The sequence below is a fragment of the Megachile rotundata genome, chromosome 5 (assembly GCF_050947335.1).
Source record: "Megachile rotundata isolate GNS110a chromosome 5, iyMegRotu1, whole genome shotgun sequence".
NCBI lineage: Eukaryota > Metazoa > Arthropoda > Insecta > Hymenoptera > Megachilidae > Megachile > Megachile rotundata.
Window position 1 is genome coordinate 17,928,865 of NC_134987.1, and position 27,590 is coordinate 17,956,454.

Below are 27,590 nucleotides of genomic sequence, written 5' to 3' on the forward strand. Positions count from 1 at the left end.
CGATTATTTGTTGAACTTGCAACAATCCAAAAATGTTTTCTTATTGTCAAATCAGGTATGGTAACATTAGAAAAGGTAACATTAGAGTTAGGACTGATGAGGGTTATGTTAAATCGAAGCTATAGTTTGAAATTAAGTTTAGGTTTAAATTAAGTCGTGAGGTTATAGTGAAATTAACATGAGGTACTCCGTTAAAGTTATATCCGCTAGTTTTAATTAGGGTTAAGTTAGCAGTGATATACTGCTGGGGTGATTAGACGTTAAGTCACATAGGGTTGTCTAAAGTCGGAGGGTTAGATTTCATCAAGTTGCGATTCAGTTAATCGAGCAAGTATCGACGGATAAATAATCTGCATTGCGCGACCACCCTTAAAAATTCGTAATCGAGTTTCCGCGCGCTTTTTAAATTAGAGACACATTCATTATCGACACGTGTCTGCGACTGAGGGAAAGTTGTTAATTTCATAACGACGATCGTGTTAGGTATTATTATTGGTTTCTGTGATATAAGGAAACAAGGAATCGCCCCTGTCGGTCGACGCCCTTGACTCGACGAACTGAGAAACGAGTCGAAGAAGGATAGTGCGCGAAAGAAGAGGGAGAGAAAGAGACGAGCGATTCGGTCTCTGTGTACATTTGTGTCCCCTTATTGGTGCGTCAGTGTCGTTGCTGCGGTGGATGGTGTTAGTAGTCGCTCATTGGTGTTCGCCGCGGCGGCAAGCGGCGTTCACACGTTTCCCGTCATCCACTTCGGTACCCGGCTCGCAGTCGAGCGTCGTTCGTTGTACGGTGCGGTTGTGACGTTTTCGTTTCGTCCCGATGCTTGATGCGTTCGATATGTATATACAACATATATGTGTATCTGTGCACGCGTTATTTCTTTTTCTTTGAACTATACACGAAGTGTTAGTGATAGTGCGAAAGGATCGGTGAGGTGTTCGGTTTTCTTCGCATAGTGCCAAGCTGGATTAAAGAAACAATCCGAGGAACGCAAGGAACAGACGTGTGAGTACAAAAACATTGTTTATTGACAATTATTACCGACCGTTTCGGTATCTTGTATTATCGATAAGAGAAATTGTGCTGTTCGCGAGGTACATTTTCATGTAAACATACCGAGTACTTCGCTCGTAACGAACTGTTTGAAATAGTGATAATAGGGAACTATTTGTTTTAACTCTCTTCGAATTATGGAGGTCGCACCAGTCCCCTGAAATTTTAAAACTGGGAATGCTTGGATAGGTGTCAGTTTGAAAATTCATGCAAGTTCTCTTCTATTATCTTGTCAAGATTTTAAACGTTGGAAAGCAAAATTTGCGCTTGGAGGTTAAAATAGTGGTCCTAGTGGCGTCTGAATTGGAGTAGTGTACAGGATTTAGTTTTCTGTAAAACGATTCTTAAGCTAAAACGTAGATATCTGTGCAGACATTCTTCGGAGGTTTGTGCGTCGTTTAACAAAACGTTCATCTTTTGAAAACGGTGCCATTAATTGCATCGAACGTTTATACACACTGTCACATGGCCGGAAGAGTAACTTGTTTTCACTAACTTATCGACAACACTGTGCTGTGTAAAGTTAACCTTGATAATTAATTTCTGTTGCTTCGCTCCGTTAATTGCCAACTTCGACAAACGTGATCGTATAAACACCAGCATAATTTAATGACTTTTCACGATACACCGGAAGTTACGTGTTAGAACGAACACACAATCGGAGGTACAGTCGCGCAGTAAATCCCGTGTTAATCGGCCTGAAGTCTTAGGCGATCTTCGGATGACAGAAGGTCGACGTGTGTGTTTAATTAAAGTTATTAGACCAATTTGAAACGACTCATCGACGAGTTTCGACCATTCATTAATTCTTGTACGAACAAATCGGTACCCGCTGAAATTTTCATTTGGGAAACGTGAATCAACGTAACGTTTCGTCATTTTTTTTACGAGAATATAAAAAATTACACCAGGATATATAGAAACGAATTCCCATTGAAGCTCCGGTATTTAATAGTTTCATTTTAAAAACGTGAATTGTACAGTATAAAAATTGTTAATGAAAATATAGAAATGGATTGAAGTTTTAACGCTCGAAATTCGGTTTGAATTGAAGAACTTTCGCGATACGTATTTTCGCAAGAATGTATAGAATTGTTAAAGGAAATATGTATAGAAACGGGCACCCAGTTGCCCATACAAAGGTTAAGCGGTGCCAATGGCAGCACCTTCGACACGACACGACACAGCTGCGAAGTAAATTACTGGAAAGAGACACGATGGGAGTTAGAAACAAGTCGAGGGTAATCGCGAATCAACGTGCTACGTGGCTCATTAAATTATCGAGACAATTGACATGTTTCATTCGCTACTTTCATTACCGGTCAGTTTCTTACAATATTTCTAACCTACTTTCTTGTTTCAATATTTGCGACCTTTATCTCGGACGCGCATTTCTAGATAGCACTGTAAATCAATTTTAAATATTTTATTCTTTCGAAAGGCAGAAATTTGTTAGATTCGATGCAACAAATATGGAAGATCATATATTTAAAAATGTTATTCGGATTTAAATATTTATGGAGAGGTTTTGAGGACAACTCCGATCATTTATCACACCGGAAATTATATTTATTCACATGTCGTTTTGGACTGATGGTAACCAAGAATATACGGTTTATTTCGTATTGCATTTTTAATGTATACATTATGTGTTCATACGCTGAACGATTAAAGGATGCTTTAAAGGAAATTAGGTTATGTTAGTATTCTGTAGAAATAGATTATTTGCAAGGATATTTGAAGGACTTTCACATAATCCTTTTATATTGTTTAGCTAAGTTATCACTATATGTCAACAATTTATGTCATCATACCTTGTGAATTTTTTTTAAAATTGTTCAACATGTTCAAAATTTTGTTCGACAACTTCACCCGGTGTTACTCCATGTCTAATATACAAAATTGTTTGAAAACTATTGTTTAAATAAAATCTTTTTAAAACTATTGTTCAAATAAAATTTTTTTAAAACTACTGTTTAAATAAAATCTTTTTAAAACTATTGTTTAAATAAATTTTTTTAAAACTACTGTTTAAATAAAATCTTTTTAAAACTATTGTTTAAATAAAATTTTTTTAAAACTACTGTTTAAATAAAATCTTTTTAAAACTATTGTTTAAATAAATTTTTTAAAACTACTGTTTAAATAAAATCTTTTTAAAACTACTGTTTAAATAAATTTTTTAAAACTACTATTTAAATAAAATCTTTTTAAAACTATTGTTTAAATAAATTTTTTTAAAACTACTGTTTAAATAAAATCTTTTTAAAACTATTGTTTAAATAAAATTTTTTCTAAACACGTGCTAATAGTGCATTAATTTTGAAACCGGTTTCAATAAAATATAATTAATTTTCTATCGGTAAAAATTGCGACGTTATCAGCTCGATAAACATCCGCGAATTTTTGGCACGTAAAAAGGTTGCGATAGGGTAAGTTATAAACGGGTATCGTTTATCTTCGTTACACGTTCGTAGCAGTTTTCTGTCGAATGTTAATTAACCGAATAAAGTGTCGCCGTTTATCGGCGGCGCACGCTGCGTACACATCGATATTATAAAGTCGTAAGCGGCGCTATCGTTCCCGTCGATAAACCGTAATTTCGTTAATGCGGTTTAGTGTGGGAAATCCTTTAACTCGAAGTGCAGGGTGCGCGCGCGCACTCGCTCGTACTCGCTCGCTAGCCCGTCGGTACTTGACCATGTCGCGATAACGATCGCGGCTAAAAAGAAATCACGGAGATCGCGTGATTAAGGATCTTAGCGGCGATTAACCGAGATTCGTGATAACTTCCTTCGTGACTTGCCCATGCAGCAGCTACGTCCGGTATACACGTCCCCTTCTGCCGGACGAACGTATAGAGGTGTCTTTGAACAGCTGCCACGTTGTATTTGTTTATTTTCCTTTTCGCGTATTTCATCCGACGATTTTCTCCCTGCTTATTCGAAATCGCCTGATGTCACGATGACGTGACTTTTAAATTGTTGCAAATAATTTGTAAAACTTTCCACGTATGTCTGATTATCTGATACTGATTGGTATCAAATTTTATTTGCGTTCAGCACGAGTTGCCGCTACGTTCAAACAGTTTAAAAGAGGCGTAAAACAACGGTGACGTTTAAAAGATAAACATTGTGTTTGTAGTTCTACTTTGTAATTTTTCGCTCGCAAGTAATTCCAGTTACATGTTGTTCCATTTAATAAGAGGGCAAAAAGTAGAATCGATACATTTGGTAAAAAAAAAAATGTTGGTCGCCCCCGTAAAAATTTGTTTCATTTCGTTTTCAGGAATTCGAAATAGATCCCATCGAATGAAGGGTCGGCGTTTCTATCGCTTCTACGTGTACCGTTTTTGTCAAATTAACGTGTCCACGTGTTTTTATCGATAAATTTTTTGTCAGGTGCGTTCGTCACGCACTCTATATCGTCGATAGAGAAAAGGCATCGCCAGTTAAATCACTGAAAGTTTTTATTGCATCGTTCGCGTATCGTTTATTGCAAATTGATGGAAATGACTGTTCAAATTTGACTGCGAGTTTTTCATGCACGCCCGTTCCATTATACGCTGCTCGTGAAATATATTATCCGTGGAGAATGGTCCGCTAACAGAGTTACACGACTCCATTTTCATGTTACACGAAACACCATACAACATTACAAAGAGAGCCCGTAATGACACGCGCATGCAATCGTGCACTGATGACAGTGTGTAAATGATAATAACAACAATCGTTCTCTCAAAAAACAAAAACTACGTTCCGCTATTACGTTTTTACTTTTAAAATGTGTACTTTAACAAATTCGGAGGTTCTTAACTTCGAATTCCTGCACATTGCAATTTAACTATTATTTTTCTTAGGAATTAATGTACTAGAAAATTTGTAATATTTGATATTGGGATCTGGGGATATTGAGATATGGGAGATTGGAATCTAGGAAGATTGGAATCTAGGGAGATTGGGATCTAGGGAGATTGGGAACTAGGGAGATTGGGATCTAGGAAAATTGGGATTTAGAGAGATTGGAATTTAGGGAGCTTGGGATCTAGGAAGATTGGGATCTAGGGAGATTGGAATCTAGGGAAATTGGGAACTAGGGAGATTGGGATCTAGGAAGATTAGGATTTAGAGAGATTCGAATCTAGGGAGCTTGGGATCTAGGGAGATTGGGATCTAGGGAGATTGGAATCTAGGGAGTTTGGGGTCTAGAGAGTTTGGGGTCTAGGGAGATTTGGATCTAAGGAGATTAGGATCTAGGTATTTTTGGACCTAGAGATATTGTAATCTTAGACTATCAAGACCTAGAGGTATCGGGATCTAGTGATTTTTGTGACCAACAATATATCACTATAGATATATGGCAATCACGGAATTATTTAAACGATTTGATCAGTGAAAATTAGTTCGCACATCATTTCAAACGAACAATCAGAATTGAAGTTAAAAAAAAAAACGAGTGCGTTGGTAATTCGAGTTTCAACATGGAACACGCTGTTACGAGTCACCGTCGATATTTTGCTCGATCGATCCGTGTCGCGTTATCGCTTTAATCGGTTCTTTAACACAAATGTTGGACGCAGAGTTTAACAGGTGCAGGCGGACTGTTTACTGGAAACAATTTTTGAAAAATACGACACACAGTTTCCGTACGTGACGTTCCGCTTATGCAACAGCTTTGGATTCGGTTTACATGGGAGACCGGCTTGCGCTTTCTTTCCTCTGTATTTTTTCCCCTTCTGTGCGGCTTGTTTTTCGTTCTTTGTCCACCCTGTTTAGAAACACGCCCGAGTGATTAGGATAAATGCCCCTCCGAAAACACTGGCGCGAGCGAGGTTTACGCGATTCGTAAATCGAACGATAAATCGATTGGGCGGGTTCGTAAAGTCGCGCTCAGAAATGCAACGCGCGAGAGCATATAAATAATTTCGAAATACCTAGCCGACGTGACGCGACAACAGGATTTTTACCCTGCATGTAAACCGAAAATGGAAGCTTTTTTATTCTCTCATCTAGCTTCGAACTTATCGTTGTTTCAGTGCATTTCCGTATTTTTTTTTCAAAATTTTTACGTTGCTGTGCTGTTGATTTTTGCTGTCATTTTTTGGATAATCATTAAATTAACGGTACTACGAATTCTGTGATCATTGAAAATTTGTTATAATGAACGTCAAGTGATACATAAACGAGCTCTATTTGCAATTGTATGAAGTCTTCGCTACCTTCGTCGAGAGTCTGTTGCAATTATTTTAGTATTTACCAGAAAATGTATAAGAATACAATTAAGAGTCTCTTTGATCCGAAGTATCCAATTCGGTCGTTAGAAATCAGTTCAAGAATAAGTTCCGAGAAAAGCAGCAAAAGTCAATTGGAAGATGTAGCAAGTTTACGAAACACCTCGGTTTCGTTGAAAGTATCGAATCGTGTCGTGTTATAATTACAGCCGGCGAACATCTCGATGCTGAACATCGAGGGGAGATCGTTGGCGTTTCTCCAAGATCCTGAGAATGTTACCACGAAGATCGGCCAAGGGAACGGATTATGAAGTGACCGTCTACAAAGGACATCGTGGACGCGTGTGATTCTTGTCCAAGTATTTAGCCGCAATTAAGATGTACCCCGCGCCGGCGAGACACCCAGCCGCTCCCGTAAGTACTCCATTCATTTTTCTTCACAGTTCCTATCTTTCTCGTATCGCCAAACGACCAAATAAAAACTGACAATGACTTATCTCGGCTCGCTACATTGTAAACGTGTCGTTTCCTACACTTGTATGCAAGATTCAACCTAACTTTGCACTAATAGGACACAACTTCTCTTGCAACATATCTTGAATGTTTTGCACAATTTTTATTAGGATATTTTACCTAATCTTTATTAGGATATTTTACCTATCCTTTAGTAGGATACCTAACCTTTAGTAGGATGCCTAACCTCTATTAGGATACCTAATCTTTAAGATACCTAACCTTCAGTAGAATGTCCTACGTTATTTGAGATCAGTCAGTAGTTCAGAGTTGTAACAAACTATATGCAAAGCGTGAGTGTTCCTTCGTCGCAGTTCCTCCGATTGTAGATTATATTTCGTTTTTATAATATCGATATCACGACGGTTTGGCGTAGGAACGTCTTAACCACTTCTACCATTGACAGAGGATAAAAAGCGTCCGTGCTTTCAACTTTTCTTTTGAAAGTAGTTACCCCGTCAGTTGCTCCAACACCATCTCCTCTCGGCCCACATTATCTCTTCCCCCTTTCACCAGTCCGCTTATGGGGTGCGTCCAATTTTAATTCACCGCTTTGTTCATTGTTTGAATGCTTCAGAAGTGAACTATTAAACGATTCGTAAATGCTGTTCGCGAAAATATTTATCGATCGGTCTTTCGATAATTATGCGTTTTCAAATGCAGTGTAAATAATTGCATCTTGAAGTATTTAGATGTTGATAGATGTAATAGTAGGTAGGTTGAAGTATAAGATGTAGAGACGTGAAAATTACTAAATATAAATATTCAGTACGCATACATGTTTCATACACGGATTAAAGCATTAATGCTGAGGTATCCTAGAATCTGTGGCCTTTGTAATTTTCTCCTTTTTATATATCTGAAAGGAAATCGCCACGCGTTTGAAATTCTTCGGGACAAAAGAAACCGAATGGTCTTTAACCGTAGCTATTTAAGTTCGGGTTAAACTTCCCGTTTCACGTGTTTTACACGGAATAAACCAAATGGCGGTTACGGAGTTTACGGGAGAGAAGATCAGCACGGTGTAATATAATTGCAAAAGGCATCGTAGAAAAAGCATTCTTCTTTATACGGTTTAGCCGAGCGCTTTAGCATTTTCATTTTCTTACTTTAAATAATTCTACTATTCAAAGAATGCTTTACTTTCATCTCTTTCTATATACATACATATGTACATGTATTTTTTACTTTTTCGCCACCGTTATAATTTCACGCGTCACATAAGCTCAAAGTCCTTTATGCGAAACAAGACCACCGGAGAATTCGCTGACACAGGAGGCCTCTAGAAATTGTAGGAATTATTTATAGAGAAAGACAGAGCGAGATTGGCGGATGGAAGATGGAAGAGGACAAGTTAACGTACCAACAATTGCCGTTCGTAGAAGCAAACGGCTACTGGAACGATATGTGGGTACATACACTCCCGGCCGGTTGTTTGCTTATTGGCGCTAATGTGGCGCCGTTCAAGGGGCACAAAGTGGTTCAATAATTTCCTCATGAGGATTCTTAAAACGTAAAATCGTTCGTTCGATAATACACGGTTTATTCTGTTCGCCAAGGAATGTGTACGCGTCGTGAACAATCGAATGTTGATAGAAGAAATTTACTTTTCATTCGTGATAGTGATTTAATCGTCCAACAGATCGTCGCTCAAACACGGTATTCCGAACGAAATTGGGCGGACATTTTTTTAACGAAGGTATTCCATGTATTCGTAAAAGGATATTTAAAAGAATAGCGTAAAATTTCGAAAATGGGATGAAATATGAAAGAGAATTAAAGTTTTAGCTTCCGCTGTTATACGGATCTCTTTCTCTGACGTAGAGCATTGTTTTATTAACGCCCATTGCGTTTAGCGCTCCGTTTTATTGCAACTTCGTAGGTTTTATATATTCATACGCTTTAAAAAGACCACCGTGCATAAACACAAAATTAGTGCCAATGTTCTGTGTGAAGTAAACAAATGTTTTACAAAGTAATTCATATGTGTTAAAAAGTGACACGAGTAAATATTTATTGTCAAAATATTTTTTTTAAAAATGTTACGTCACTTTCAAAAATAACTTTCCGAAAATAAATAAAAGTCTCCGAAGATACTTTTAGTAAGTTTCTCGGGTCTTTCTGATCTCGTGCCACTTGCGGTTTGCCAAAGTAACGAGCGAACAACGATGTTCCATCGAGCGACTCCTACTTTTATTATCCTTCTCTTCTTCGCGAAGGCTTGAGTTACACAGTTACGGAGCACAATAGTCGTACTCGTCCCATCATTTGTTTGGTTGCCAAGCGTAGAAGAGAATGAACGAGTTCTTAGCACTAAGGATAGTGTTCGCTTTTATTACGATTCCCGGTCATCTATTATTCACGAGGTAAAGTCGAAATCAATTCGTGCCGCTTTCAATATTTTCTACCACTCTCCCGATAAACGTGCCGATGTAACTTCACCGTAACAATTTACACCAACACTTCATTTTTAACTGTACCAATTAAATATGACACTGTTATAAAACACAGTGTACATATTTCAGAATGCATTTTCAATTAATAACGTACACTTTATTTCCATAAATTGATGCGGAGTAATAGTCTGTTAAAATTAACTTATAATACATTTAACTTTAAATACCAGTACTGTAACAATGTCTACATAATCGTGATGAGGAAGCTTGAATTCGCTGACGCATACTGATCCAAAGTTAACGTCGAACGGATGGTGATAATAGGAATGATAACTGGCACAGTACCGTTACCGTTGATTGCCTAATGCGAGCTATGGAGGAAGTAAAGAATTTAATCAGCTTATATGGACGTGCTGATTTCAGGCGTATCGATTAGAAGCTAAATTAGAGTACGATTCCTCTAAATGCAGTTCAACCTGTTTTTCATATTTTTCATATATTCTTCTATTCTTCAATTTTTCTTCTACATAAAACATTTCTCTATATTTTCCTTTACTAAATAAAAAGGAATCGCAATTTTTTAAGGATGCCAAAATATAAATGCAGCTGCTGCAGCTCATAATTTTTATAAGCAAGAAATTTTAATAATTGTTATTTCGATAAATAGGTTACTTTTGTAGCTTCGTAGAGTTTCAAGAAGGAATAGCAATTTTTTAAGAATGTAAAAATATCAATAAATGCAGTTGAATTACTGCAGCTTATAATTTTCATAAGCAAGAAATTTTAATAATTTTGGACGTTTCGATAAGCAGGTTACTTTTCTAGCTTCGTAGAGTTTCAAGTAGGAATAGCAATTTTTTAAGGATGTAAAAATATCAATAAATGCAGTTGAATTACTGCAGTTCATAATTTTGATAAACAACAAATTTGAGTAATTTTTGACATTTCGATAAACAGGTCCCTTTTCTAGCTTCACACAGTTTCAAGAAGGAATAGCAATTTTTTAAAGGACGTTCATATAAAAATATCAATAAATGTAGCAGGATTACTGCAGTTCAAAATTTTCATAAGCAAGAAATTTTAATAATTGTTATTTCGATAAACAGGTCCTTTTTCTAGCTTCATACAGTTTCAAGAAGGAATAGCAATGTTTTAAGGATGTTCATATAAAAATATCAATAAATATAGCAGGATTACTGCAGTTCATAATTTTGATAAGCAAGAAACTTGAATAATTGCCATTTCAATAAACAGGTCCCTTTTCTAGCTTCGTACAGTTTCAAGAAGGAATAGCAATGTTTTAAGGACGTTCATATAAAAATATCAATAAATGTAGCAGGATTACTGCAGTTCATAATTTTGATAAGCAAGAAATTTTAATAATTGCTATTTCAATAAACAGGTCCCTTTTCTAGCTTCACACAGTTTCAAGAAGGAATAGCAATGTTTTAAGGACGTTCATATAAAAATATCAATAAATGTAGCAAGATTACTGCATTTCATAATTTTGACGAGCAACAAATTTTAACAATTTTTATTTCGACAAACAGGATACTTTCCCAGCTTCGCAGAATTTCTTATCGCATTATCAGCGAACGTGTGCCAGTTACAAATGTATAATATGTCCTTCCGCAGTGAAAGGTTAAAAAATGATTGGAGATATAACGATTTATGTACCGTAAAAATTTGATCAATTAACGATATGTACATATTTGCCGGGCGCAAACGAAAGAAAAAGGAGAAAAAAGGTAAAAGAAAGAAGCGAGAAAGAAGAGGCCACGGTAACGAAAAGTCTTGCAGCAGCAGCCTCTTTGCAAATGCACCGCGCCGCTGACTTGTACCGTGCATTCTAGTAAAGGACAAAGGGACGCTGCTTTGTTTCCTCTTCTCTTTCTTCTCTTTTAGTCCCCACCCACCACTTCAACCCTCTTTCTCTTTCTATCGTTCATCCGCTCACTTATTCGCCCGTGTGTTCCGTCTACGTACACAATCTTTTGCATCGTTTATGCTGTTTGTACGCGAGACTCCACGGTTTTTCGATGTCTACTCTTGCTAAAATATTTAACGTTATAATCTCGTTGAATCTATGAAACACGACGACTAACCGTTATTACGAAATCTCCTTAAATACGACGCGTTTTCGAGCTCTCCTACAATATAATATACCATTGTGGCCGTTCGTGAAACACGCTTTTCATGCGTTATTAACGGATCTTTATGCAAATATCTCATAAAATATTTCGCGCGACTTACAGCATTATTTCAACGTTCTTTCGTTATTTTGCAAATTGCAAAATATCCTCGTTTATGCGCGTATAAATTTGAAAATTTCAAGTTACGTTTATAAATGATCGAATTAGCAGGTTCATAAATTATCAAGCTTCGGAGTTTCGAAAATTTACAAATTCGAAAATACGGAACACCTGGTCCCACTTCGCCCTTCTTCGTAACCTCTCCCGAATGATTTCGAATCATTACTTCGAAGGAATTGATAACGGTAGCTCATCGAAAAGAAAACAAAAAGCGATATTGCAACGTAAAAATGATTCTGCGCGTTTTTTTTGCAGCATGTGGGTGGGGTGCGATAGGGTGGATAGGGATGGGATACGCCGATGACAATCGCTGATCAAATTGCACGACGACTAATTGTTCGTCGAGTCGTCCCATCCGAATTGAAACGAGGAGCGAAAATTGAAATGCTCGCCGGAGGGTCACTTGATTCTAAAATAGAAAAAGTCATACTAGACGGCCGATTGGTAACAATGGACACCGATGACGAATTTATACTTGAATTTATACCCTTGAGGTGCGACTCGAGGAAATTTGAGGACAGATTTTAATCCTGGATGCGGTAACGTAACCTACGGATGTCGAAGTTCCGATTCGTCGAATTTTTCCGATTAAAGAAGAGTGTTGCAAAGGGTTTACATTTTATCGAACAACGAGAGAAGTAGGTCAAAATGACTCGTGCGAGAGGAGACATTTCGTGTAACTTTATAGTTAACTTTTGACTTTTACTCGGAGGAAGATGTAATATACGGAAAATAAGACATTTTTATCGTTTCTTGTGTCCTCTTTGAAACACTTTTGTCTTCTTTTTGCGCCAGCGTTTGACATTTATGCCGCGAGCTATTTTTCGGAGCGATGAAAACGTTTCGCAACATTTTACGGCAATTTCCATCGACACGTTTTCTTTCTTCCGCTGGAATAATGGAAATGTTAGCCTGCTGGCTACTTTTTGTCGATATCTCGAAATTTTGTAAGTCGAGAATTGTTATTTTTATACGCGATGATAAAATGGAGAATGTTTATGCAATTATGACGGAATAAAATATGCATTTAATTTACAGTGGAATGAAAACAAACGCAAACAGAAACACCGAGAGAGATATTAAACAACGTTTTCGATAATTTCGCCGAAGCGTATTCGGTAATTTGGTATTTTTGTACGAGTCCGTAGAAAATCATGTATTTGCACGTTTCGTATCTTTGTTTAACGCGTAAATAGAGGAATTATAAATAAAATTTGCTTGGTCCGTTCGATATTGGAAACATTATTTTCCGACGAAGAAAAGTTTCATTGTTTTTTCAAGGTTCGACGTTTGAACGACAACAAAAGCGCTGTTTGCGATGTTAATAGCAATTAACAGGCGTTTCCATGAATTTCTCGTAATAATTTTTGCTCTCCCATTATTTACGATAATATCGTTACGAATAATAAGACGGGTATTATCGTTTGTTCCCGTCGAAACATATTGATATATCGATGATCATAATTGAAACGAAAAAGGTTTACATGAAATTGTATTTAATAAGCTGTCAAGTAAATTTTTCATATTTTTGATTTCCGTTCGATGAGAATATTTCATCGCGAATAATAATTTATTACACTTTAATTCTTTCGAAGTGTTTTCCGCACAGAGGAAGATTAAAATCATTTTCATATTTATTTTATAATTAGGTGTCATCTTTTAAATTGTCGAGACAATCGCAGATAAATTGAAACAGGACGATCCGTGTATCCAACGCACGAAAATACGAATAAAAACGATCTGTTGGTCGATGAAAAGCGCTTAGAGTGATTAATCGCGGGGATTAATTAATCGCAAGGGAAGCAAGAAACCGCATGGTTCCGCTGATTAATCCATCGCTCGTAGGTAGATACGGTACACGACGACGTTTCGTGAAATCATAATCAGACGAATGGTCCTTTTCATACATGAATGATAGACTACGACCAAGGGATTTCTCCTCGTCTTTTATTACCCTATCGTTGTCCCCCGTAAACGCTTTACCGAACTATAATTTCCATCAGGAGACGATTTTATTCGATCGTCTAAATGTTATGGCCATTTATTAGAACCATTTAGTGTCTTCATTATTTTTATCTTTTTAATAAAATTAAAATATGCATTGTATATAAGGCAAGCATCATTATCATTTATCTATAATTGAACAATTATATATTACAGTTTCTGAAAAGATTTTATTTGATCGTACAAATGTAAGTGTTACTCTTGACCATTTAGTGTTTTCATTATTTTTATCCTTTTAATAAAATTAAAATATGCATTGTATATAAGGCAAGCATAAATTATTATTTGTTTATAATTGAACAATTATATATTTAGTTTCTAAAACGATTTTATTCGATCATGCAATTGTAAGTGTTACTCTTGACCATTTATTAGGACCATTTAGTGTTTTCATTATTTTTATCCTTCTAATAAAATTAAATTATGCATTGTATATAAGACAAGCATCATTATCATTTATCTATAATCGAACAATTATATATTACAGTTTCTGAAACGATTTTATTTGATCGTACAAATGTAAGTGTTACTCTTGATCATTTAGTGTTTTCATTATTTTTATCCTTTTAATAAAATTAAAATATGTATTGTATATAAGACAAGCATCAATTATTATCATTTACCTATAAAGCATTTTAAATTGTTATACAAGAGGGGTTGTATTTTCTGAATCATAATATTGGAATATAATAATGAACACAATTGAGAAATGTCGTAACATCTGCTAAAAAGTAAAATTTCTATCCCGCTTCTTTTAACCTGGAAATCCGTCATTTTCGAAATGGAAGTGTAAAAAGAGATTTGCAGAGGAATGAAGTGCCGTTCGACCTACATGAGTCCCCGCAAGATACTGAAAGAAATGCGGCTGTGATTGGTTAAATCAAAAAGTATATTGCAAGCTTCATATTTTAGAGTAAATTGATTACATCAGTTCAGTTCCAAAAACTAGAAAAGTCTTGCCTCTTCTTGCCTCTTGCAAATATCCTACATAAAAATTTTGAACAAGAATTTAAAGAAAATTATTATAAAAAAATAAAAGAATGTATTAATATAAAAATGTAAGAATGTAAGAACATTGTAAGGAACCCAATAAGTCACATCAGATAACGTTTAAAATAAGATCAATGATCGTCAGGCTGCGAAATCGCACGCTTAGGGTTAAACACGATCTGCCGAATTAGACGGTTGTCACGTGCTTAAACGTATTTACTTAGAATAACGTGGGGTTCGATTGGCCGTCGATTGAAAAACGACGCCGTTGTATATAAAAGTGGGTGGGAAGAAAGCCGTTTTTCGGGTTGCAGCCCCCGTAATTGGTGGGTTTTAGCGACATAATTCTTAGCCCCGAGGTATATCACAGGCCTACAGGCTTTAAGCCATCGACGACGGGTCCATTGGGGTGGTTGCCCGCCTCTTCTCATATACACACATCGTGTGCTCTTTCTCGTTGTGTACACGGGGGTGCGGCTCCGGGATTTACCCGACTGCTGGGATCCGTTAGGCTCCGGAGTTTGAGGGTAAGAACGGTATGACAAGCATTTGATGAGGGGACCAACGCCACCCACTGAAATCCCAAAGAGTGGTTCTCATGTTGCTTCACGATCCTCACGCTAAATTTATTATACGCTTCTTCGTTGCTGTTCCGCCGTTCTACTTACTGGCACCTTCAGTTTTATCACGTTTTATAACGACAAAACTATTCTGCATTCTACTGCAACGATGAAATGATTATCATCTGTTAATGATGTGTACAATGTAGGTGTTTAAGGATCTAATCATTTAATGACTTTGTAATTCAAGAACTTAGGAATTTAGGAACCTAGTTACTCATGGATTTTATGTCTGAAGAACGTAGAGACGTAGGCATACTTTCTTGCAATTTAAGTTTGTAGGAATTTAGAGGAATGTCTATAAATCTATAAATATGAAAATTTAGAAAAAATAGTAAAAATTGAGAACCGGAATATTGCAAGAATTTGTGAGTCAGAAAACTGTGAACTTTGGTGTCCTTATCAGAAGGAAGTGTTGCAGCCGAGTGTACTCGAATGTTCGTCAACGTACGCATGATCGAAGAACGTAGCATGATCGAGTAAGATTGATCACCACTGCCAACTGTGTCGAGAATGTCGCAACACTCTTGCCACACCAGGGAGTCAGCGAGTGTCCTCGTCAGTGATTCTCAACGGACACGTCGATCTCGTAACAACCTCGAGTTCTTGTATCAAGAACGTTGAGAATCTCTGGTTGGTTCTTGTCCAACATTTACATTTACATGTCGAACGAGGTTCGACCCTCGGCTATCCTCGTTAAAGCACAGAAGGGCATGGTCAGAAATATATCTACACACATACGTGTATACATATGTATATATTCATATGTGCGCTCGTAGAATGGCTGTCAGTGTCATCCGCATGATTGTCGTGCAGCGAATGATGCATATCGATCAAAAGACCGTATCTCAGGGTGTTAGAGTTCTTTTCGTTTCTTTTAAAGAGCGGACGTGGACAGAGGGACATAGTGCTATGATCATTATTCGAACTCGTACATCGTGAACGAGAAAACAATCTTTTTTGGAACAAATTTTTCAATCGTCATATGATCGTTTTTTGTTACTTTTTGCAATTTTATTGTTGGTTAAAATGTGGTTATGTCTGGGGTACTTATGAGTAGTTAGGGTTCGACTCGAGGGAAAAATTGTATTATTGAAATATATTGCCTAGGAGTATTAGATGGCGATTTAATGCGTGGCGATATCACCGTGGGGGTATTAGCGCGTGGAGGTATTAACGCGTAGGGATATTAACTCGCAGAGATAGTAACGCGTTTTAATTTAACGCGTTGCAATATTAACGCAGAGTGATATCAACGCGTTGCGATTTAACGTGCGGCGACAGTAACGCTTGGCGATACAACGCGAGGCGATATAACGCATAGCGATAGTGACTCTTGCGGATACAATGCATGGCAATCTACCACGTGGCAATATTAACGCAGAGTGATATCCACGCGTTGCGATTTAACGCGTAGCGACAGTAACGCTTGGCGATACAACGCGAGGCGATTTCACGCGTAGCGATAGTAATGCTTGCCAATGCAACGCATGGCAATCTACCACGCGGCAATATTAATGCATTGCGATTTAACGCGTAGCGACAGTAACGCTTGGCGATACAACGCGAGGCGATTTCACGCGTAGCGATAGTAATGCTTGCCAATGCAACGCATGGCAATCTACCACGCGGCAATATTAACGCATAGTAATATTAACGCGTTGCGATTTAACGCGTAGCGACAGTAACGCGTGGCGATACAACGCGAGGAGATACAACGCGAGGCGATTTCATGCGTAGCAATAGTAATGCTAGCCAATGCAACACATGGCAATCTACCACGCGGCAATATTAACGCATTGCGATTTAACGCGTAGCGACAGTAACGCTTGGCGATACAACGCGAGGCGATTTCACGCGTAGCGATAGTAATGCTTGGCGATACAACACGAGGCGATTTCACGCGTAGCGATAGTAATGCTTGGCGATACAACGCATGGCAATCCACCACATGACAATATCAACGCATAGCAATATTAACGCTTGACTACACAACACCCGGCGATGTAACGCGAGACAATACAAGACGTAGACCTCATAAAGATCGTTTTAGAGTTAAATTTATGAGATCGGTTTATATTTATAGGAAGGGTGTGCGAAAGGAACAGCTGATGCTTTTCTCGTCCGGGTAGAACGATTACAACCCGAAAATAGAGGCGCGTAGAACGGACGAAAAGATCGATAGTAGCTACATGTTTGCTACGGGTCCGTGTAAAGATACTTCCATAGTATAGGTAGGGGCAAGGTTGAAATAGAAAAAGAATGCCCGTCATTCTTGTAGACGATAAACGTTTCATCCCTCGCGTGACGAAGGCATTTACTTCGATATCGTCCACGTGGACGATCGAAACCACTCGTGATACAATAAGCTTTTTGACATATCCGCCAGATGGCTACTTGAAGAATCCCTTGATCTCGCTGTTGAACGCGTAATTGCATTCCACAGCGGTTAACATTCAACATCTTTCGAGCCTGCTAATTGTCTCTGTGTCTCTTCATCTTTTGTTATTACTCGGAGTTATTTTTTTTTGCTGATTGTTTCATGAAATCGATTCTGAGTCTGATTAAAAGAATTTGATAGGGATATTGTGACGAGTGTGCAGTGAGTACTGACATGGTTTGAGTTCGTAAATTTTGAGTCAATGTAACCAAAATTTTAGGAGTAGATTAATTTTAGTATAGATTAATCACTATCAGAGTGCTGGAGTGCAATTCTATATCGAAATGGAGTAAACAAAAGAACATTGCCTATGCAACAATTCACTATTACATCTATCCACATATCTATCCCCTATCAATGATTGACTTGAATGATTATATCTTGACTAATACCCTCGAACTTGGAGACTATAGTAGCGATTTTGAGAAAGTGATCGAAGTTTGTTAGAGAATCAGTAGGTCGTAGGAGGAAAGGCAAGGACATCCAGGGGCTTTAAGTTGATCGAATTAAAAGTTGATACCCGGGAGGTTAATCGGACGCATTTTAATCGATCGTAGGTAGCAAGTTGAGCCCGTATTTTTCGTGAGTTGTTGTCGTAGTATCGACAAGCACGTTTCCACAGACGATAAATCTTGTTTCAGTCGCGCGTAGGTTAAGGGGAACTAGCAACACCCAGGGGTGAGCTAGCATTGTGCTCGGGCAACGATGCTACTCGTACACAGAAACGGAGGTGTGCGATCGTGTGCAGGCGCGCGTGCAGCCGCACACAACCCCATTAAGAACAACACCGTGTGCGCCTCTGTGTCGTTGGATCACGTCGACCTGGGGTCTGCGGGAACCGAGGTTATATTCCGTCGGTCCTCTCTACTCCGGGCTGCATTGTGCGCATCGCCATGAAACGTCTAACCTATAATAATCATACCGATATACAAGACGAGCTCCGTAATGCTCGTCTCTCGTACACGAGCCGCACACGAGCAATCGCTTGTGTGTACATGTGCGACCCGAGCGGTAACGTTGCCGTCAATCCGCCATTGCGACATGGACGTGAGGTTACGCGCGTGAATGAGAACCTGGCTTGTGTTCGCTCTCTGCTCTCCTCTTTCCTATCCGCCATACATCACCGCCTCGCAAGAAATTCTGACAAAACCGATCGAAGGCGATCGCATGCATACTTTCTAGAGGAAAAAGTCGATCGCTTGATTATGGAAAAGGTTCGATATGTTACTCCGGTAATTAACTGAAATAGACTTCCCATCATTAAGTTTTATAATCTTGAAGAACCTACACAAGATAATGATCTTGTGTATCTGAATAATATTTTTGGATGTAGATATACTACCTACAGGTAGCAATACAGAGATTGGGGGTTCACAAATAAATTGCAGGGACTACAAAATTTAACAGTCTAACTATGTAAGGACTTAGACGAGTAGACATCTACAGGCCAGAGATCTAAGAATCTAGAGGTCTAGACATTTAGAGATCTAAAAATGTAAGAATCCACACATGTGGAAACTTAAGAATATAGTAATCTGAAGACCCACTTCTGAAGACGTAGGTATCTAAGAACGTACAAATTTATAAACATAGAGACCTAAAGAATAGCGAAAATAGGAATCCAGTCGAAAGAACCTAGAGACGCAGAAATTTAGGAATACCATGGTTCAGGGATTACAAGAAGCAGTACTCTAATACTCCTCGAGTATCTTGATCTAGCGATTAAAGGATTTGGAGGTCTAGGTCCAAATATTTAGGAATGCACGATACAACATACGCTTTCGTATTATAAATGTTTTATCGCTGGTTCTGAAATCAACAGTGCGTAATAAGCTACGTTGTAATTACAATTATTCAGACACAATCGTTCCATTGTTTAACTCTTGCTATTTTGCGTAAATGATGTAATTGTACCGCGACTTAAGTTTGTCTATCGCGTTAATAACACCGGTTTTGTGGAACGTATATTCTGTTTTTTTTTTTCATTATGAATGTAATTATTCAACGTATAACGATGCTAACAATGTTAACTTGTCGTATTCCGTCTTTTCATAGCGTTTATTTTTTATCCAGCCCGACTGTTCGGTTCATCGATTATGCGATATCGATTTCATTGTGAAGTTTGATTGTAATTTGCTCGTTATGTAAGTCGTTTAACAGACCTCCCTACGGTGATGTTACAGGTCCCGTTTAATCAATAGCTGCACTAGTAATATGTCAGTCATTTCGCCTCTGCCAATAGATCTCACGCTGTGCATCGAAAATTATTGGCGCGTTACATGTGACACTGTTGGCTCTGATAGACTGACTGGTAAGCTTCGCGTAATTTCGAGTAAAATGACGAGGAAAATATATATGCTAAAATTCTATTCGTGATTCAACATTTTAATGATATGCACAATAACACGTTAGAACAGTGTTTAGTCCCAATAAAATTCGGTAAAACTTTAAACAATTTTATGATTGACATTTTCATTTTATTATATAATGTCAAAGTTATATTTTGAATTCCTTACGCAATAACGTAATAGTTTGGAGCGGAGCGGTAAGGGAGACCTCTTCTGTTATTACTATGCGATTCAAGGCGTTCGCACACGTAAAATGGTATAAAATAGGTTGTCTCTTTTATCAGTTGCTTGGTATGGCGAAGGAGGTTCGCATATTCTGACTGTGCACCTCTGAACGGTAGGAATTTCACCACGTGCTCTCCCTCTCTGCCTTTCACTTGGTCTTCTTCAACGAGCCGTCTCCCCCCTACTCATCCACCCTCTAAATTCAGTCTAGGTTCCCCTTACAAAGCGTGTCGGTATTTGTTAGCACATTTTATGTCTCGACATTGATTGAGCATACGTTTCCCTTCAACACGCTTCTCCGACAGACAGTATAAAATGTGTTTTATCGTAATGAAACCTTTTCTTTTTTCTACAATGAGATCTTACCTGCGACTTCTTACTTTTTGGGATATTATTCTGTTGAACCATTTAGGAGTTATTGCTCCGCGTTATATCGAAGAATATGAGTATCAATCACTTCGTAATAAATATGTATGTTTCCACAGTCTGATCATTTAATTATATTTGCATATCATTGAACGAACACGGTTAGTCCCTCTTTTTTCGCATAATTACATCATTCACTTTGTACGATTTGCATACATGCATCCAACAGTCGTATACGATCACAGTAATTAATTGCGGTCTTTTACGAGCGTTTTTTTTTCACAGTTTGTATGTTTAACTCGAGTCGCGGTTTTTTTATTGCCAAGCAAATACAAGAAGGTGTGATTCAGAAAATTATTGTTCCTCTTCTCAATCGCTATCGTACCTTTTATCGTGTTCCGCGATAACCGGCCACTTCCATACAGCTTTCTTTTATTGATCGTTTTATTAATGAACATGGGTGTGTAATTCAAAGACGTGCACGCCTTCCAAATCGCCCGGCCTGTTATTTGTGCAGGATGCGTCGCTGCGTCTGTGTGTGTGCAGCAAGAAGAAAAAAGAAGTTGCGCGTTTATTCGTCAGTGTTCACTGCATATCGATGCATCGATGTTTATTCAAGTGCGGCTGCATCGGCTTCGTAGGTCTGACTTTCAACAGCCTCGGAGCATGATTTGAATAATTCCCAATAGCGTCGGCTCATCCAATTAGACACCTTTCGATACGAAATAAGGAATTCGCTCGAATAAGATTGAAACAATGGGAAAAATGAAAGACTCCGTAGGAAATGCTTGGTCGAATAAATATTTAAGCTCCCGTCAGAGCTGTTGCTTTCAATAATTCAATCGGGTAATACATTCTTTGCGTCGTAGACGATCAAATATTAATACAATTTCTTCCACGCTGGTCGATGACTTAAGATTTTTCAGGATGCATAAGAAAGTAATCGACTTCGGATGTAATTAAACTTGAGTAAGTTTGAATAAGTTCGATTTAACACTAAAACTACCAAACCGGTCAAATGACCGCTTCACAAGTATCTTATTAAAAGGTATTTTGATAAAGTTCGTTTCATGAAATCAGCATTGATTTTCATCAAAATAAAGAATAAATGTGTGTGATAATTTATGTTTCATTTGTATATTTATTCTTTAACTTCATTTTTAATTTTAAAGTGTACATTATATGCCGGTAGGTTTAGTTAAATAGTAAGATTGTACATCAAGTTTGGTTACATCAATTTTAGGCAAAATTCAATTTGGATAAAATTGCGTACAACGTTGCAATGAGTACAATTACGAGTGCGAGTCAGTATGTTTGAACCGTGTAGAATGTATGATATTAGTAACGCAGAATGTATCAGCAGTTAGAATACAAGGAAGAATAATGGAGTTTACGAGCGCATCGCAGCCACGTTGGAGTCCACGGTCATTTTCTTGGAAGTTGTGGACGCGCCCTTAAGGGGCTTCTCGCTTACGTCATCCGATCTTTGGTCTATCCTCGGCCCTCCGAAGACCTATTACCTTATTTACGATTCGCACGGCCATTATCTCCTGGCAACAAAGTGAACCAGCCGGTTTTTCGATACGATCCCTGGTGTCCACACACTCGGCCGCGTACACACACACTCACACGGATACACACACGCGCGAGGAGGCAGCGCTCACGCGTGCTCCTCCTTCATTGATTTGGCTGGTGTGAAAGGGGATTCGGCCAGACAATGAATACAAAGAGCCACGGGTACACAGAGACGAAGCAAAAGCGTGCTCTCTTGTCGAGGCGCGCCGAAAGAGCGGAAGACTTTTGTCTTCGCTCGTTAATAACAGTTTTGACACAGCGACGGAGGCACGGATGATTGGACGGCTTATGGACGGGGGCGGGGCCAAAGGAAATTATTGAAAAATTGATTTTTACCGTTCGATTCGTCCCCTTTTGATCAGAATGAAGCATTGACGCGTGGCTGTGCTTCATCTTGCGTGCACACCGGTACCGTTCGATTCGATGTGTGATTCGTTAAGCTCGAACAGCGAAATCCGATTGACTCGTCAAAGGATCGTCGAAAAAGGGAAGTAATTAAAAAAAAAGAAACTCAGACAGGTACGTCGATGTCCCGAGATACGACCAATATTATGCTACGGCTATGTAAACTGTACTATTGCGAATTCACGATAGGGATAATTATGATCGAAGCATCGCAATTGTGTCTGATGATCTTGGAATATATCTGAATTGTAAATCATTTCAAACTATATCAAGCATTTTGGCTTCGAATGCACTCATAAAGTAATAATTCAATCCAAACAAGGTACCATGAAATTTAAATGCGATGCACGCTATTTTTGCATTTGATGCACGAAACCGCGAAGCAATCGCTATTTAGAACCTCAAAAATCTGGGATAAACGGGCAATTTTGACGATACGCAAAATAAACGGTGCTCGGATCGACTTCTGGACTCTAAATTTGGACCTCTCGCCGTATAAGATCCCGTTCAAGTATTTATAAATCTTCGTTTGCGTCATACGGATATTAGGATGATTAAATGTCATAGATGGTACTCCGTGTAAGATCGGCAAATTAGTCCCGATATACTTGCAGCATCGCCGCAATTAGACCTTAAAACCTGCAACTTCGTCATTCTCGTCTGGTGAAGTTCGGGGCTTAAAATAAAAGCATTTCTACGAAACAAGGATTTACCACCTGTCACGTCTGCGTATTTATATCTTTGAACCGTCGGATCTTATAAACATTAAGGTTGAAAATATAGAAAGCTTGGGATTCATATTGAAGTTGGGACAAATAGAGATATTAGAGACAGAATGGGAATACCTGTCCGAATACAACTTTGAATAAATTTTTAAAAAGTCGTCTAACTTTCTGGGTAGATCGAATGAATAAAATGAGCGAATAGATCAAGTATCGCAAAATGGAAACGGCATAGAAGTAAATTTTTCAACAGTATCTCGAATTAACGCGAAATCGGACGTGGGTCGGATCGCGCGAGGATTTTCATTGAAAACGAATTGTCGTTGGCCGTATCGTATAACGGATATGTGTACGCCGCTCAGAGTTAAACCATCGGAACAACAACCTGTTCGATGACTGTTCCGTTTGATGATTGCAACAAGTGAGGCCCACCGGCGTCGTCGTTCTCTTCCCCAGCCTGTTCCCAAACCATTTTACCACCGACATCCACTCCCCGTTTCGAATTCAACAAGTGGCCAAATCATTCTACACGAGACTACCGTGCGCCGAAAAACTGGAATTTTCCAGCCGGCGGACAGTCATTGACCATTTAACGCCACGAGAGGATATCTCTCTTTGCCGAGAGAGATTTTGTCATTTCGCTACGAAATTTCTCCATCGTTTTGTACGCGTCGAATATCGACGTTCAATGACGACCGCTAAATCATCCTATCGGATTAATGATCTGTTTTGAAACACCGGAAATTCTAGCCTTTCTATCTCTCGCTTTATACACCTTTTCGACGCGTTTCATTACGTTTTGTCTTCTTTTCACGCTTTTGATGCGATTTTCATCGCTTGTGATTGCATATTTAACACTAATTATATTTACGGAGTAGGATTCCTTTAAGTTAGTATCGTAGCCAAAGGGTTTATTTCTCAAGTCGTGAAGGATAAGTCATCAAGCCTTCCTAGGACTTTTCTTAGAAGGACGATATTCTTAGATTTCATAGTCTTTATGTACTGAAGACCTCAGATTCGGATTCTTCAATATCAGTACTCTTCTACGTTCCTAGACTTCTACGTTCACGACTTTTTGTGCCGTGAAATTTACAGATATCTAGACAGTTAAATTTCTAGATTTGCAGGTACCTCTGCAGTACTCCCAAATTTCTATATCATCATCCCACATCCCTAAATACTTATACCCACAAGTTTCCAAGTCTCTGGATACCTCTACCCTTAAATACCAACGTCCACACATTTCCAGGTGCCTACACCTCTAAATACCTTTCCCTCAAATTTCTATATACCCAGGTTTCTATATTTTTAAATCTACCTCCAAGTTCTCCAGGTGTAATCCGTAGACACCTGTCTAGTCCTCTAATACCTAGACCCTCAGGTTTCCCAGTAGATACATTCCAAAGTGTCCGAGGATCCGAAATTCTAAAGCACAAATATTGAAACTGTCAAAAATCCTTAAGAATCAAAGAAGAGTGCTTAGAGGGTAGGTGACCGAAGGGTTAATATCGCCTGCTAACGCGTTTCGAGTGTACACACGAAATTCGATTTGATATGGCCGCAACTACACGAACATAGAGAGACTCGTGAGTGTGTGTAACGTAATCATTACTGTCATCGGAAAGCCCGATCCTTTTCTCCGTAATTTCAAGCGGGTAGAGCGGTGTGTCGGTGTACGCGGCTGAAGAACCCGTAGACACAGACCTCGTGCTACCTGGTGGAATGGGTCTCATTAAGGACGCCTTCATGGCCCTTCATCCTTGCCTCTTCAGGCCTCGGTTCTCCCTCTCATCCCACGGAGCCCGCTCGTCTTTTATACCTGGATGCCCTCTGCTCGCGTTTCTCGGCTACGATTTCTATGTTTGCGTGCGCCTTACGCGGTCGAAGGCCATTTGATGCTGCTTGCTTGTCATCTTCGACTTTAACCTCGTTACGATTTACAGCCGTTCCTGAAACGAACCAGCTCGTACATACCTATCCGTGCTTTCCCTTTAAATTCGGATTTGTTAAGATTTATTCGCGGTCTCGACGACTTAAGGCCCACCGAGAACGAACCTTGATTTTCTGTACACGATTTCCAATGTAACGAGCTTTCTACGCGTTTTATCCGCCTCTCTTTAACGAGTTTCCCTTTTTTTAACCACATGTTCCGGTAAATAGATTCGCGGCAGTTGTCGTATCGTCTGGACGAATTGTGCGATTCGCTGGAAAGCTTGTTAACCGTCAGTTTACCGTCGCGATGGAAACGTTTCGACTATGAATATTCCCTCTCAATATCAGTTAATATCGATACCTTGGGGATTATACGCAGCCGATCAAATAATTCGGAAACGAAAAGAATCGCTTCGAAGCAGTTTCGACAAATTTTCATGTTCTTTAATTCTCAAATCTTTCCGATCAATGTAAATCTTTCATTACGGTCAATGATACGAACCATTGGAGCTTGAGACATTAGTATGCAGATAGATAACGCGATTAGCGATGGGCCAGTGACCACCTCGAATCAGTTCGAATGTCATTTGAAACCAGAACTCGGAGCTTTTGAGGACCTTGAAACTCTCGATCTTTCGCAAGGTACCTTGAAATTTTGTTTAAAATATATCTTCTATTTTCAACTAGTTATCAAGTTTCAAAATGTAGTCAATTTCAAGAGTTTGCTATTAGGTATTTATTAGTTAAAGACTGATTATCGAATATAATCCTCCGAAGCCCCTCGTACATCGTTTCATTAATTAATCAGCACAGAGAACATAAAATATTGATCATTCGAATGTGGTTCATTTTAACCCCTTGCCGTGCTTTAACGAGTCTGACTCGTGACGCATTCACAACTCAAATGCGATAAACCTTACTCAAATTTTGAATACTCTTCGACTCGAATTTTAGATCCAACTATAATTTGCGTTGTCAAGGATCCCTGAATATAAAATACTTAGAACATTTTAATTTTCTTTGTTCGTTTTAATGTTATAGTCCTGAATGGTTAGTCTTGACTGACGCACCTCATAAATAAATGGCACGTCAAGGGGTTAAACGAGTAGCATGGAAACAGTGTACTCTAAAGAATATCACCAGTTTTTCTCAACTCTGGCCCAAAGTTTTAAGAAATTTACGAAGCGTGCAAAAGTATCGAGAAAGAAGGTGATCGTTAATTATCAGGTGAAATGCGCAGCGACGTTGATCAAGATCTAAAAAGAAACCGTTATCTGTTCCCCCGTTCCGGTTGATCTGTTTTTCGTTCTTTGTCGCGGGCTGCTTTGTCGTGTATGCTAATCGAATTCCCCGCTCTTATGTTTCTTTTCGATTTTTTCTTGTATCTTTTTGCTTGCAGGGCGGCGGAGGAAGCGGCGGGGCTGCGGGAGCGTTGAAATTCACGGTGGCTGACACTTGCGAGAGGATCAAAGAGGAATTCAATTTCATCCAGCAACAGAACCACTCGTGAGTCTTTCTCCTTTCTTTTACTCTTCGACGATCGTCTCGCTCGCTCTTTGTTTTTCTTTCTCTTCCTTCCCGTTTCATCCCTTCCGTTTCGCGCTCGCGTTTCTCCAAGATCCACGATTATTGACGCGCCGATGCTTACCCCGTCCTCGTCGGCTTTCTTCCGTTCCCGTTTTCTTGTGTTTTGAGCTTGTTGCAGTGTCCTGTTGACGCTGTTGCATCCAACACTTCTTAACCCGAACAGACAGACGGAGAGAAAGAGAAAAACTTGCCAATTGTTTGCTAGACACCCTCTCCTTTCTGCCAAAGCGTCTCCCGCGACGGGATCGAACGATTTTCAACGACGCACACACTGATCCGACTATTTCACGAGATCTCGTTTAACTTCTAGGGATTCTTCATATTTTCACGCGCTATTATTTATACACGCGTTTCTATACGTACGCGGGGTACATTTTATGCACGGTTTCAGTTTTGCGATTCGATTTCATGCGGTTACCGCATCGTAGATTTCCTTAGGGAAAATGGCGATGGAAAGAAACTGTTCGGTTTTAAACTATGTATTATAGATTTGAGGAATTTTGGAATTTGGATGGAAAGAAACTACGATTCGGTTTTAAAATATGTAGATTTTAGGAATTTAAGAATTTAGAGATTTGGAGATGTGAGTTGGGGATGTGGGGTTGCAGAATTTGGGAATTAAGGGATTTAGAAATTTAGAAATTTCAGAGTTTGGGGATGAGAAAATTTGGGAATTTGAGGACAGAAATTTGGGATTCGGAAATTTTGAAATTGGGTAGCGTGGAAATTAGCAGATTTGGGATTTGAAAATTTCGAAATTTGGTAGCGTGGAAATTGGTCGATTTAGGATTAGAAAATTTCGAAATTTGCTAGCGTGGGAATTAGCAAATTTGGAACTTGAAAATTTCGAAATTTGCTAGCGTGGGAATTAG

General features: G+C 38.7%; 1 protein-coding gene across 10 annotated transcripts in view; it reads left to right on the top strand.

The window, feature by feature from the left end:
- Positions 1-665: 665 nt before the first annotated feature.
- The window catches only part of gro (TLE family member transcriptional corepressor groucho), a 94,374-nt gene continuing 67,449 nt past the window's right edge, over positions 666-27,590 (top strand). For 6 of the 10 annotated variants that reach the window (XM_076531758.1, XM_076531764.1, XM_012285364.2 and 3 more), the window contains exons 1-3: positions 666-1,005; positions 6,493-6,697; positions 26,531-26,637. In XM_076531758.1, coding sequence (XP_076387873.1) covers positions 6,662-6,697; positions 26,531-26,637 — 143 coding nt within the window. In that variant the 5' untranslated portion in view covers positions 666-1,005; positions 6,493-6,661. Of the gene's footprint in view, positions 1,006-1,243; positions 1,263-6,492; positions 6,698-26,530; positions 26,638-27,590 lie in introns of those variants that run through there. The other 4 variants (XM_076531765.1, XM_076531766.1, XM_076531763.1 and 1 more) reach the window with 2 other exon arrangements.